This window comes from Oncorhynchus masou, unplaced genomic scaffold (assembly GCF_036934945.1).
Source record: "Oncorhynchus masou masou isolate Uvic2021 unplaced genomic scaffold, UVic_Omas_1.1 unplaced_scaffold_2112, whole genome shotgun sequence".
Lineage (NCBI taxonomy): Eukaryota > Metazoa > Chordata > Actinopteri > Salmoniformes > Salmonidae > Oncorhynchus > Oncorhynchus masou.
The window spans coordinates 6,072-21,519 of record NW_027008591.1 but is presented as its reverse complement, the minus strand read 5'-3'; the positions used below and the strand labels follow the sequence as shown (position 1 = coordinate 21,519).

At 44.4% G+C, this 15,448-nt stretch overlaps 1 protein-coding gene across 1 annotated transcript; it reads right to left on the bottom strand.

Moving 5' to 3' along the window:
* Nucleotides 1-34: 34 nt before the first annotated feature.
* On the bottom strand, nucleotides 35-5,704 carry LOC135532919 (serine/threonine-protein kinase 26-like). Its single transcript, XM_064960350.1, has 6 exons — nucleotides 5,285-5,704; nucleotides 4,390-4,535; nucleotides 4,241-4,325; nucleotides 2,850-2,894; nucleotides 2,539-2,669; nucleotides 35-1,635 (listed from the first exon to the last, which is right to left on the bottom strand). Exons 1-6 carry the CDS (start codon nucleotides 5,393-5,395, stop codon nucleotides 1,620-1,622), a joined length of 534 nt encoding a protein of 177 aa, XP_064816422.1. The 5' UTR covers nucleotides 5,396-5,704; the 3' UTR covers nucleotides 35-1,619.
* Nucleotides 5,705-15,448: the final 9,744 nt, after the last annotated feature.

Here is a 15,448-nt window from a genome sequence, read left to right as displayed (position 1 = left end):
GTACATGGCTGAATTCATCTGACAATAAAGAGTGTAATGTGTATGATGTGTCTTTACTTGAGATACGGAAACAAACATGATCTGTACATCATAAAGCATTTTATACCGAACAAAAATAAATTGTAACATGCAACAATTTCAAAATATTTTACTGAATGGAATTGACCCCAACCCTGATATGGACCTGATCTTAGATCAGAACTTCTAACTTCTACTGAGACACTTTTTGAAAAACGGGTCCTGGATATAAAATCAATACCCATTTTACTAAACACTTACTACATAGATTCAGAGGCGTTGACAATCAAACCAACACAGAGGCCAAAAGGTTAAATAAATGAAGGCCAAAATTTAACATTTATTCCCCCTAAAAGAAAACCTAAAAAATAATTCAAATAAAAAATTTTAAAAAACGCACACAAATTAACTTTCAAACTTGTACAATTGACTGTTAAACAAATCTTCCCCTCAGCATTTCTACCCAAAACTCTATACTGGTACCACACACACACACACACAATTTTGATCAAACTATATTTACAACATTACTCTTTCAACATCTATTGAAATATAAAAATGGATCACACAACATTTTCAAACTTTCCCAGACATGTATGAACTACTAATCCCATATAAAACCAAGAACATGTTTCAAATCTTTCCCAATATACAGGTACAGATTTCAAAAGTACAGCCCTGAGTTATTTATTTTAGAATGGGAGAAGGAAATGTGAAAAAGGGTTCTAGATGGCTACGGAACTGGAATGTCGGTGGGATGACATTCTAACTGAATTCAAGAATAGAACACTGGGGATGAATGGTTACGGAACTGGAATGTCGGTGGGATGACATTCTAACTGAATTCTAGAATAGAACACTGGGGATGAATGGTTACGGAACTGGAATGTCGGTGGGATGACATTCTAACTGAATTCTAGAATAGAACACTGGGGATGAATGGTTACGGAACTGGAATGTCGGTGGGATGACATTCTAACTGAATTCTAGAATAGAACACTGGGGATGAATGGCTCCGGAACTGGAATGTCGGTGGGATGACATTCTAACTGAATTCTAGAATAGAACACTGGCCTTATCTACTGAGTCCCAAGATATTCAGCTCTATGTCTCGAGGTAGACAGTAGAGAAAAGCCTTATCTACTGAGTCCCAAGGTATTCAGCTCTATGTCTCGAGGTAGACAGTAGAGAAAAGCCTTATCTACTGAGTCCCAAGGTATTCAGCTCTATGTCTCGTGGTAGACAGTAGAGTAAAGCCTTATCTACTGAGTCCCAAGATATTCAGCTCTATGTCTCGAGGTAGACAGTAGAGTAAAGCCTTATCTACTGAGTCCCAAGATATTCAGCTCTATGTCTCGAGGTAGACAGTAGAGAAAAGCCTTATCTACTGAGTCCCAAGATGTTCAGCTCTATGTCTCGTGGTAGACAGTAAAGAAAAGCCTTATCTACTGAGTCTGATATTCAGCAAGAAAGGAACGTTTAGTTACATTACTGGTGTGTGTGTGTTGTGTGTTGTGTGTGTCGACATGACTAGACAGAATTTCTGCACTTCTTCTTTCTTGCCTCGTTTATCTGGAATCTCTCTCCTTCCATCTTCTCTTTTATGTTGGAGTCAACCTGAGTGAGAGATAGAGACAGACAGAGGAGACAGTCAGAGGAGGCAGACAGAGGAGATTCAGAGGAGACAGACAGAGGAGACAGACAGAGGAGAGTCAGAGGAGGCAGACAGAGGAGATTCAGAGGAGACAGACAGAGGAGACAGACAGAGGAGAGTCAGAGGAGGCAGACAGAGGAGGCAGACAGAGGAGGCAGACAGAGGAGGCAGACAGAGGAGAGTCAGAGGAGACAGACAGAGGAGAGAGTCAGAGGAGAGAGTCAGAGGAGACAGACAGAGGAGGCAGACAGAGGAGGCAGTCAGAGGAGAGAGTCAGAGGAGGCAGACAGAGGAGACAGACAGAGGAGACAGACAGAGGAGAGAGTCAGAGGAGGCAGACAGAGGAGACAGACAGAGGAGGCAGACAGAGGAGAGAGTCAGAGGAGACAGTCAGAGGAGAGAGTCAGAGGAGACAGTCAGAGGAGACAGTCAGAGGAGACAGTCAGAGGAGACAGACAGAGGAGACAGACAGAGGAGAGAGTCAGGGGAGAGAGACAGAGGCAGACAGAGAAGACAGTCAGAGGAGACAGACAGAGGAGGCAGACAGAGGAGGCAGACAGAGGAGGCAGACAGAGGAGACAGACAGAGGAGACAGACAGAGGAGGCAGACAGAGGAGGCAGACAGAGGAGGCAGACAGAGGAGGCAGACAGAGGAGGCAGTCAGAGGAGGCAGTCAGAGGAGGCAGTCAGAGGAGGCAGTCAGAGGAGGCAGTCAGAGGAGGCAGACAGAGGAGACAGACAGAGGAGACAGACAGAGGAGACAGACAGAGGAGACAGCGGGAGAGAGACAGGGATTTATTAGAAGAAGAGAAAGAGGGGGAGAGAGAAAAAAAGAGGGAGAGAAGGATGAGAGGAGAGTGACTTGCGTGCTGAAACGTGTCATGATCTTGGCAACCATCTTGTCTGTGATTCCAGGACAGAGGTCTTCAGTCAGTCTGATGTTTCTCTCCAACTCCTCTATAGCACGTCTCTGTTCATCCCTGTGATCAGACTTCAGCTACAACATAAAGTACTGGTCAAAAGGTTGGAGACTCATTCAAGGGGTTTTTCTTCATTTTTCACATTGTAGACTAATAGTGAAGATATTAAAACTGTGAAATAACTAAATAAAGATGTGTGTCCAAACTTTTGACTGGTACTGTACATTAACACTGTCTGAACATACAAACATGGGTACCTCTGAGAAGACTGGAGAGATGACTGTGGATAAACTGTGCTGGTCCTGGGGGGGGGAGAGAGTGAGAGTGAGAGTGTGTGTGAGAGTGTGAGAGACAGAGAGTGTGAGAGACAGAGAGAGAGTGTGAGAGTGTGAGAGTGAGAGAGAGAGAGAGTGTGAGAGTGTGAGAGACAGAGAGTGTGAGAGACAGAGAGAGAGTGTGAGAGACAGAGAGAGTGTGAGAGTGAGAGTGAGTGTGAGAGAGAGTGTGAGAGTGAGAGAGAGAGAGTGAGAGAGTGAGTGTGAGAGAGAGTGTGAGAGTGAGGGAGTGAGAGAGTGAGAGTGAGAGAGTGTGAGAGAGAGGGAGTGTGAGAGTGTGAGAGACAGAGAGTGTGAGAGACAGAGAGTGTGAGAGAGAGAGAGAGAGAGTGTGAGAGAGATAGTGTGAGAGTGAGTGAGAGAGTGAGAGAGAGAGAGTGAGAGAGTGTGAGAGAGAGAGAGTGAGTGTGAGAGAGAGTGAGAGTGAGGGAGTGAGTGTGAGAGAGAGGGAGTGTGAGAGTGTGAGAGTGTGAGAGGACAGAGAGTGTGAGAGACAGAGAGTGTGAGAGACAGAGAGTGTGAGAGTGTGAGTGTGAGAGAGAGTGTGAGAGTGAGGGAGTGAGAGTGTGAGAGAGAGAGTGTGAGAGAGAGAGAGAGTGTGAGAGTGAGTGAGAGAGTGAGAGAGAGAGTGTGAGAGTGTGAGAGAGAGAGTGAGAGAGAGTGAGAGTGAGGGAGTGAGAGTGTGAGAGAGAGGGAGTGTGAGAGTGTGAGAGTGTGAGAGTGTGAGAGTGTGAGAGACAGAGAGTGTGAGAGTGTGAGTGTGAGAGAGATTGTGAGAGTGAGGGAGTGAGAGTGTGAGAGAGAGAGTGTGAGAGAGAGAGAGAGAGTGTGAGAGTGAGTGTGAGAGTGAGAGAGTGTGAGAGTGAGAGAGTGAGAGAGAGTGAGAGAGTGAGAGAGTGAGAGAGTGTGAGAGTGTGAGAGTGTGAGAGAGAGTGAGAGAGATAGTGAGAGAGTGAGAGTGAGAGAGTGAGAGAGTGTGAGAGTGAGAGAGTGTGAGAGTGTGAGAGAGAGTGAGAGAGTGTGAGAGAGAGAGTGGGAGAGTGAGAGTGTGAGAGTGAGAGAGTGAGAGAGAGTGAGAGAGTGTGAGAGAGAGTGTGAGAGAGAGATAGTGTGAGAGTGAGAGAGAGAGAGAGTGAGAGTGAGAGAGTGAGAGTGAGAGAGTGAGAGAGTGTGAGAGTGTGAGAGAGAGAGTGTGAGAGTGAGAGAGTGAGAGTGTGAGAGAGAGAGAGAGAGAGTGAGTGAGAGATCAACTAGGGATGTTAACAAGGATATTCTAAGTGCAGATGAACCAACACACTGACTCCACTGGGTACCTTCCTGCCTTCCTTATCTTTCTTCCGTATGGTGGTGAACGACCACGCGGGTTGAGATGGACTGTTCTCCTTGTCACTGGACTCACTGAGGAGACAAATGAGAAGGTTAAACACACACACACACAACCCCCCCCCCCGCCCAGACCTACCTATCGTCGTCTGAGCTAGAGTCGTCATCGCTGTGTTCTTCAGTCTTCCATCTCTTTAACCTGTCAATCAGTTCAGTCAGATAGGAAGTCCTCTTACAGTTCTTCTCTATGAACTTATGTTTCAACAACTCTCTGGCTGAGGGTCTCTGGGGGAGAGGGAGAGAGGGAGGAGAGTGGGGAGAGGAGAGAGAGAGAAGAGAGAGGGAGAGATGAGTGGGGAGAGGGAGAGAGAGAGAGGGAGAGGGGAGAGGAGAGGGGGAGAGAGGGAGAGTGGGAGAGGAGAGAGAGGAGAGTGGGAGAGGAGAGAGAGGAGAGTGGGAGAGGGAGAGAGAGGAGAGTGGGGAGGGAGAGGGAGGAGGGAGGGAGAGAGGAGAGAGAGAGGAGAGAGGAGGGAGAGGGAGAGGAGAGGGAGAGAGAGAGGAGGGAGAGGAGAGAGGAGAGGGAGGAGAGGAGGGAGGAGAGAGGAGAGGGAGAGAGAGGAGGGAGAGGGAGAGAGAGGGGGAGGGAGAGGGGAGAGAGGGGAGAGAGAAGAGAGGGAGAGAGAGGAGAGGGAAGAGGGGAGAGAGGAGAGAGGAGAGGGAGAGAGGAGAGAGAGGAGAGAGAGGAGGGAGAGAGGAGGGAGAGGGGAGTAGGTAAAAAAAATAGAAGAAGAATTGGATAGAGAAGCAAAATATATTATTTTCTGTTCACACAAATCAACCAGCAGGTGGCAAGATTTTCCACCACAGGGTGAATATTGTATTTGCTTGATTCCTAACGACCTTTCACACTGTGGAGGAATCTCAGATATTCTCTCCTCAAATGCATTTTGAAAAAGAGACAAGGAGATGAAAGGACAAGAGGAAGGAAGTAAATGATATACACACACACACACACACACTCCCAATGTACGTACGAAGACTGGATCCTTATTGAGACAGGAGTCTGTGAAATCCTTGAAACTCTTCGAGAAGTCTTCCCCGAGGGACGGAGGACTGCTCTTTGGGATCAGGAAGAGAACCTTCATAGGGTGTATGTCACTGTTAGGAGGCTCTCCTTTAGCCAGCTCTATAGCTGTTATACCTAAAGACCAGATATCAGCCTAGAGGGGGGAGGACAGGAGCCATTTAAAATAGAACAACAGCCATGAGGTTCATTACATATCACTGTTAGGAGGCTCTCCTTTAGCCAGCTCTATAGCTGTTATACCTAAAGACCAGATATCAGCCTAGAGGGGGGAGGACAGGAGCCATTTAAAATAGAACAACAGCCATGAGGTTCATTACATATCACTGTTAGGAGGCTCTCCTTTAGCCAGCTCTATAGCTGTTATACCTAAAGACCAGATATCAGCCTAGAGGGGGAGGACAGGAGCCATTTAAAATAGAACAACAGCCATGAGGTTCATTGCATATCACTGTTAGGAGGCTCTCCTTTAGCCAGCTCTATAGCTGTTATACCTAAAGACCAGATATCAGCCTAGAGGGGGAGGACAGGAGCCATTTAAAATAGAACAACAGCCATGAGGTTCATTGCATGTCACTGTTAGGAGGCTCTCCTGATCTGATACCAGATATCTGCCTGGAGGAGGAGGAGGCTAAATTACAGACCTGTAGATACTCAGATACACTCCAATATAGACACTGCATTATATAGACACTGCATTATATAGACACTGCATTATATAGACACTGCATTATATAGACACTGCATTATATAGACACTGCATTATATAGACACTGCATTATATAGACACTGCATTATATAGACACTCCATTATATAGACACTGCATTATATAGACAATCCATTATATAGACGCTGCATTATATAGACGCTGCATTATATAGACGCTGCATTATATAGACACTCAATTATATAGACACTCAATTATATAGACACTGCATTACATAGACACTGCATTATATAGACACTGCATTATATAGACACTGCATTATATAGACACTCAATTATATAGACAATCCATTATATAGACGCTGCATTATATAGACGCTGCATTATATAGACGCTGCATTATATAGACGCTGCATTATATAGACACTCAATTATATAGACACTGCATTACATAAACACTGCATTACATAGACACTGCATTACATAGACACTGCATTACATAGACACTGCATTACATAGACACTGCATTACATAGACACTGCATTACATAGACACTGCATTACATAGACACTGCATTACATAGACACTCAATTACATAGACACTCAATTACATAGACACTCAATTACATAGACACTCAATTACCTAGACACTGCATTACCTAGACACTGCATTACCTAGACACTGCATTACATAGACACTGCATTACATAGACACTGCATTACATAGACACTGAATTACATAGACTCTCCATTACATAGACTCTCCATTACATAGACACTCCATTATATAGACACTGCATTATATAGACACTCAATTATATAGACACTGCATTATATAGACACTCCATTATATAGACACTGCATTATATAGACACTCCATTATATAGACACTGCATTACATAGACACTGCATTACATAGACACTGCATTACATAGACACTGCATTACATAGACACTGCATTACATAGACACTGCATTACATAAACACTGCATTACATAGACACTGCATTACATAGACACTGCATTACATAGACACTGCATTACATAGACACTGCATTACATAGACACTGCATTACATAGACACTGCATTACCTAGACACTGCATTACCTAGACACTGCATTACCTAGACACTGCATTACCTAGACACTGCATTACCTAGACACTGCATTACCTAGACACTGCATTACCTAGACACTGCATTACCTAGACACTGCATTACCTAGACACTGCATTACCTAGACACTGCATTACCTAGACACTGCATTACATAGACACTGCATTACATAGACACTGCATTACATAGACACTGCATTACATAGACACTCAATTACATAGACACTCAATTACATAGACACTCAATTACATAGACACTCAATTACATAGACACTCAATTACATAGACACTCAATTACATAGACACTCAATTACATAGACACTCAATTACATAGACACTCAATTACATAGACACTCAATTACATAGACACTCAATTACATAGACACTCAATTACATAGACACTCCATTACATAGACACTCCATTACATAGACACTCCATTACATAGACACTCCATTACATAGACACTCCATTACATAGACACTGCATTACATAGACACTGCATTACATAGACACTCAATTACATAGACACTCCATTATATAGACACTCCATTATATAGACACTCCATTATATAGACACTCCATTATATAGACACTGCATTATATACACACTCCATTATATAGACACTCCATTATATAGACACTCAATTATATAGACACTCAATTATATAGACACTCAATTATATAGACACTCAATTATATAGACAATCCATTATATAGACAATCCATTACATAGACACTGCATTACATAGACACTGCATTACCTAGACACTGCATTACCTAGACACTGCATTACCTAGACACTGCATTACATAGACACTGCATTACATAGACACTGCATTACATAGACACTGCATTACATAGACACTCAATTACATAGACACTCAATTACATAGACACTCAATTACATAGACACTGCATTACCTAGACACTGCATTACCTAGACACTGCATTACCTAGACACTGCATTACCTAGACACTGCATTACATAGACACTGCATTACATAGACACTGCATTACATAGACACTGCATTACATAGACACTGCATTACATAGACACTGCATTACATAGACACTCAATTACATAGACACTCAATTACATAGACACTCAATTACATAGACACTCAATTACATAGACACTCAATTACATAGACACTCAATTACATAGACACTCCATTACATAGACACTCCATTACATAGACACTCCATTACATAGACACTCCATTACATAGACACTGCATTACATAGACACTCCATTACATAGACACTCCATTACATAGACACTCCATTATATAGACACTCCATTATATAGACACTGCATTATATACACACTCCATTATATAGACACTCCATTATATAGACACTCAATTATATAGACACTCAATTATATAGACAATCCATTATATAGACAATCCATTACATAGACACTGCATTACCTAGACACTGCATTACCTAGACACTGCATTACCTAGACACTGCATTACCTAGACACTGCATTACCTAGACACTGCATTACATAGACACTGCATTACATAGACACTGCATTACATAGACACTGCATTACATAGACACTCAATTACATAGACACTCAATTACATAGACACTGCATTACCTAGACACTGCATTACCTAGACACTGCATTACCTAGACACTGCATTAATTAGACACTGCATTACCTAGACACTGCATTACCTAGACACTGCATTACCTAGACACTGCATTACCTAGACACTGCATTACCTAGACACTGCATTACCTAGACACTGCATTACCTAGACACTGCATTACATAGACACTGCATTACATAGACACTGCATTACATAGACACTGCATTACATAGACACTGCATTACATAGACACTGCATTACATAGACACTGCATTACATAGACACTCAATTACATAGACACTCAATTACATAGACACTCAATTACATAGACACTCAATTACATAGACACTCAATTACATAGACACTCAATTACATAGACACTCAATTACATAGACACTCAATTACATAGACACTCAATTACATAGACACTCAATTACATAGACACTCAATTACATAGACACTCAATTACATAGACACTCAATTACATAGACACTCAATTACATAGACACTCAATTACATAGACACTCAATTACATAGACACTCAATTACATAGACACTCAATTACATAGACACTCAATTACATAGACACTCAATAGACACTCAATTACATAGACACTCAATTACATAGACACTCAATTACATAGACACTCAATTACATAGACACTCAATTACATAGACACTCAATTACATAGACACTCAATTACATAGACACTCAATTACATAGACACTCAATTACATAGACACTCAATTACATAGACACTCAATTACATAGACACTCAATTACATAGACACTCAATTACATAGACACTCCATTACATAGACACTCCATTACATAGACACTCCATTACATAGACACTCCATTACATAGACACTCCATTACATAGACACTCCATTACATAGACACTGCATTATATAGACACTGCATTATATAGACACTCCATTATATAGACACTCCATTATATAGACACTCCATTATATAGACACTCCATTATATAGACACTGCATTATATAGACACTGCATTATATAGACACTGCATTATATAGACACTCCATTATATAGACACTCCATTATATAGACACTCCATTATATAGACACTCCATCATATAGACACTCCATCATATAGACACTCCATCATATAGACACTCCATCATATAGACACTCCATTATATAGACACTCCATTATATAGACACTCCATTATATAGACACTCCATTATATAGACACTCCATTATATAGACACTGCATTATATAGACACTGCATTATATAGACACTGCATTATATAGACACTCCATTATATAGACACTCCATTATATAGACACTCCATTATATAGACACTCCATTATATAGACACTCCATTATATAGACACTCCATTATATAGACACTCCATTATATAGACACTCCATTATATAGACACTCCATTATATAGACACTCCATTATATAGACACTCCATTATATAGACACTCCATTATATAGACACTCCATTATATAGACACTCAATTATATAGACACTCAATTATATAGACACTCAATTATATAGACACTCAATTATATAGACACTCCATTATATAGACACTCCATTATATAGACACTCCATTATATAGACACTCCATTATATAGACACTCCATTATATAGACACTCCATTATATAGACACTCCATTATATAGACACTCCATTATATAGACACTCCAATACAGACACTCCATTATATAGACACTGCATTATATACACACTGCATTATATAGACACTCCATTATATAGACTCTCCATTATATAGACACTCCATTATATAGACACTCCATTATATAGACACTCCATTATATAGACACTGCATTATATAGACACTGCATTATATAGACACTGCATTATATAGACACTGCATTATATAGACACTCCATTATATAGACACTCCATTATATAGACACTGCATTATATAGACACTCCATCATATAGACACTCCATCATATAGACACTCCATCATATAGACACTCCATTATATAGACACTCCATTATATAGACACTGCATTATATAGACACTGCATTATATAGACACTGCATTATATAGACACTGCATTATATAGACACTGCATTATATAGACACTCCATTATATAGACACTCCATTATATAGACACTGCATTATATAGACACTCCATCATATAGACACTCCATCATATAGACACTCCATCATATAGACACTCCATTATATAGACACTCCATTATATAGACACTCCATTATATAGACACTCCATTATATAGACACTCCATTATATAGACACTCCATTATATAGACACTCCATTATATAGACACTCCATTATATAGACACACAATTATATAGACACTCAATTATATAGACACTCCAATACAGACACTCCATTATATAGACACTCCATTATATAGACACTCCATTATATAGACACTGCATTATATAGACACTGCATTACATAGACACTCCATTACAGACACACACAGAGGAGGGAAGTCTCCCCTGACTGGCATATGAAGTTGAACCATACCACCCTCCCTCCTAGACAGTCAACCACACCACCCTCCCTCCTAGACAGTCAACGACCCCATCCTCCCTCCTAGACAGTCAACCACACCACCCACCCTCCTAGACAGTCAACCACACCACCCTCCCACCTAGACAGTCAACCACACCACCCACCCTCCTAGACAGTCAACCACACCACCCTCCCTCCTAGACAGTCAACCACACCACCCTCCCACCTAGACAGTCAACCACACCACCCTCCCTCCTAGACAGTCAACCACCCCACCCTCCCTCCTAGACAGTCAACCACACCACCCTCCCTCCTAGACAGTCAACCACCCCATCCTCCCTCCTAGACAGTCAACCACCCCATCCTCCCTCCTAGACAGTCAACCACCCCATCCTCCCTCCCTAGACAGTCAACCACCCCACCCTCCCTCCTAGACAGTCAACCACACCACCTCTCCCTCCTAGACAGTCAACCACACCACCCTCCTCCTAGACAGTCAACCACACCACCCTCCCTCCTAGACAGTCAACCACCCCATCCTCCCTCCTAGACAGTCAACCACCCCATCCTCCCTCCTAGACAGTCAACCACCCCACCCTCCCTCCTAGACAGTCAACCACACCACCCTCCCTCCTAGACAGTCAACCACACCACCCTCCTAGACAGTCAACCACACCACCCTCCCTCCTAGACAGTCAACCACACCACCCTCCCTCCTAGACAGTCAACCACACCACCCTCCCTCCTAGACAGTCAACCACACCACCCTCCCTCCTAGACAGTCAACCACCCCATCCTCCCTCCTAGACAGTCAACCACACCACCCTCCCTCCTAGACAGTCAACCACCCCCACCCTCCCTCCTAGACAGTCAACCACCCCACCCTCCCTCCCTAGACAGTCAACCACCCCACCCTCCCTCCTAGACAGTCAACCACACCACCCTCCCCTCCTAGACAGTCAACCACCCCACCCTCCCTCCTAGACAGTCAACCACACCACCCTCCCTCCTAGACAGTCAACCACCCCACCCTCCCTCCTAGACAGTCAACCACACCACCCTCCCTCCTAGACAGTCAACCACACCACCCTCCCTCCTAGACAGTCAACCACACCACCCTCCCTCCTAGACAGTCAACCACACCACCCTCCCTCCTAGACAGTCAACCACACCACCCTCCCTCCTAGACAGTCAACCACACCACCCACCCTCCTAGACAGTCAACCACCCCACCCTCCTAGACAGTCAACCACACCACCCTCCCTAGACAGTCAACCACACCACCCTCTAGACAGTCAACCACCCCACCCTCCTAGACATTCAACCACCCCACCCTCCTAGACAGTCAACCACACCACCCTCCTAGACAGTCAACCACCCCACCCTCCTAGACAGTCAACCACACCACCCTCCTAGACAGTCAACCACACCACCCTCCTAGACAGTCAACCACACCACCCTCCTAGACAGTCAACCACACCACCCTCCTAGACAGTCAACCACCCCACCCTCCCTCCTAGACAGTCAACCACACCACCCTCCTAGACAGTCAACCACACCACCCTCCTAGACAGTCAACCACACCACCCTCCTAGACAGTCAACCACACCACCCTCCTAGACAGTCAACCACACCACCCCACCCTCCTAGACAGTCAACCACCCCACCCTCCTAGACATTCAACCACCCCACCCTCCTAGACAGTCAACCACACCACCCTCCTAGACAGTCAACCACACCACCCTCCTAGACAGTCAACCACACCACCCTCCTAGACAGTCAACCACCCCACCCTCCTAGACAGTCAACCACACCACCCTCCTAGACAGTCAACCACACCACCCTCCTAGACAGTCAACCACACCACCCTCCAAGACAGTCAACCACACCACCCTCCAAGACAGTCAACCACACCACCCTTCCCGACACGAAAGCAACCTAACCTAATACACCATGAATGGTGTCCTTACTAATGTCTCTCTACCTTGTGATCATAAGAAGACTGTTGTATGACTTCAGGTGCCATCCAGAACGGTGTGCCTACAAATGTCTCTCTCTTCATCTGGGTGTCGGTCAGCTGTCCAGCCACTCCAAAGTCTGCTAGCTTCACCTCCCCTGCTCAGAGAGGAGGATGTTGGCAGCTTCAGAGAGGGGGAGAGGGGAGAGGAGAGAGGGGGAGGAGAGAGGGGGAGGAGATAGGGGAGAGAGGGGGAGTGGAGAGAGGGGGGGAGAGGAGAGAGAGGGAGACATTTCACTTTTGTAGTGTGAGTAATACTGAACATAAATATAAAACCATTTCTAATAGTTTAACTGAGTTTCAGTTCATATAATGGAAATCATTCAATTCAAAAATTATTCAATGTTCCCTAATCTGTGGATTTCACATGACTAGGAATACTGATAAACATCTGTTGATCACAGATACCTTTAAAAATAAAAAGTAGGGGTGTGGATCAGAACACCAGTCAGTATCTGGTGTGGATCAGAACACCAGTCGGTATCTGTTGTGGATCAGAACACCAGTCGGTATCTGGTGTGGATCAGAACACCAGTCGGTATCTGGTGTGGATCGGAACACCAGTCAGTATCTGGTGTGGATCAGAACACCAGTCCGTATCTGGTGTGGATCGGAACACCAGTCAGTATCTGGTGTGGATCAGAACACCAGTCCGTATCTGGAGTGGATCAGAAAACCAGTCCGTATCTGGTGTGGATCAGAACACCAGTCGGTATCTGGTGTGGATCAGAACACCAGTCCGTATCTGGTGTGGATCAGAACACCAGTCAGTATCTGGTGTGGATCAGACACCCAGTCCGTATCTGGAGTGGATCAGAAAACCAGTCCGTATCTGGTGTGGATCAGAACACCAGTCCGTATCTGGTGTGGATCAGAACACCAGTCCGTATCTGGTGTGGATCGGAACACCAGTCAGTATCTGGTGTGGATCAGAACACCAGTCCGTATCTGGAGTGGATCAGAAAACCAGTCCGTATCTGGTGTGGATCAGAACACCAGTCCGTATCTGGTGTGGATCAGAACACCAGTCCGTATCTGGTGTGGATCAGAAAACCAGTCCGTATCTGTTGTGGATCAGAACACCAGTCAGTATCTGGTGTGGATCAGAACACCAGTCCGTATCTGGTGTGGATCAGAACACCAGTCGGTATCTGGTGTGGATCAGAAAACCAGTCCGTATCTGGTGTGGATCAGAACACCAGTCGGTATCTGGTGTGGATCAGAACACCAGTCCGTATCTGGTGTGGATCAGAACACCAGTCAGTATCTGGTGTGGATCGGAACACCAGTCAGTATCTGGTTTGGATCAGAACACCAGTCAGTATCTGGTGTGGATCAGAACACCAGTCCGTATCTGGTGTGGATCAGAACACCAGTCAGTATCTGGTGTGGATCAGAACACCAGTCCGTATCTGGAGTGGATCGGAACACCAGTCCGTATCTGGAGTGGATCAGAACACCAGTCAGTATCTGGTGTGGATCGGAACACCAGTCGGTATCTGGTGTGGATCAGAACACCAGTCGGTATCTGGTGTGGATCAGAACACCAGTCCGTATCTGGTGTGGATCAGAAAACCAGTCCGTATCTGGTGTGGATCGGAACACCAGTCGGTATCTGGTGTGGATCGGAACACCAGTCGGTATCTGGTGTGGATCGGAGAACCAGTCCGTATCTGGTGTGGATCAGAACACCAGTCAGTATCTGGTGTGGATCAGAAAACCGGTCCGAATCTGGTGTGGATCAGAACACCAGTCAGTATCTGTTGTGGATCAGAACACCAGTCAGTATCTGTTGTGGATCAGAACACCGGTCCGTATCTGGTGTGGATCAGAACACCGGTCCGTATCTGGTGTGGATCAGAACACCGGTCCGTATCTGGTGTGGATCAGAACACCGGTCCGTATCTGGTGTGGATCAGAAAACCAGTCAGTATCTGGTGTGGATCAGAACACCAGTCAGTATCTGGTGTGGATCAGAACACCAGTCAGTATCTGGTGTGGATCAGAACACCAGTCGGTATCTGGTGTGGATCAGAAACTCAGTCGGTATCTGGTGTGGATCGGAACACCAGTCGGTATCTGGTGTGGATCGGAACACCAGTCAGTATCTGGTGTGGATCGGAACACCAGTCAGTATCTGGTGTGGATCGGAACACCAGTCAGTATCTGGTGTGGATCAGAACACCAGTCCATATCTGGAGTGGATCA

Excerpts from the sequence above, each read along its gene's own strand:
- LOC135532919 (XM_064960350.1), bottom strand. The coding sequence starts at position 5,395 with ATGAAGGTTCTCTTCCTGATCCCAAAGAGCAGTCCTCCGTCCCTCGGG. Across the intron at positions 4,536-5,284 it reads TCAATAAGGATCCAGTCTTC|AGACCCTCAGCCAGAGAGTT; the intron begins GTACGTACATTG and ends CCTCTCCCCCAG. Across the intron at positions 4,326-4,389 it reads TCTAGCTCAGACGACGATAG|TGAGTCCAGTGACAAGGAGA; the intron begins GTAGGTCTGGGC and ends TTGTCTCCTCAG.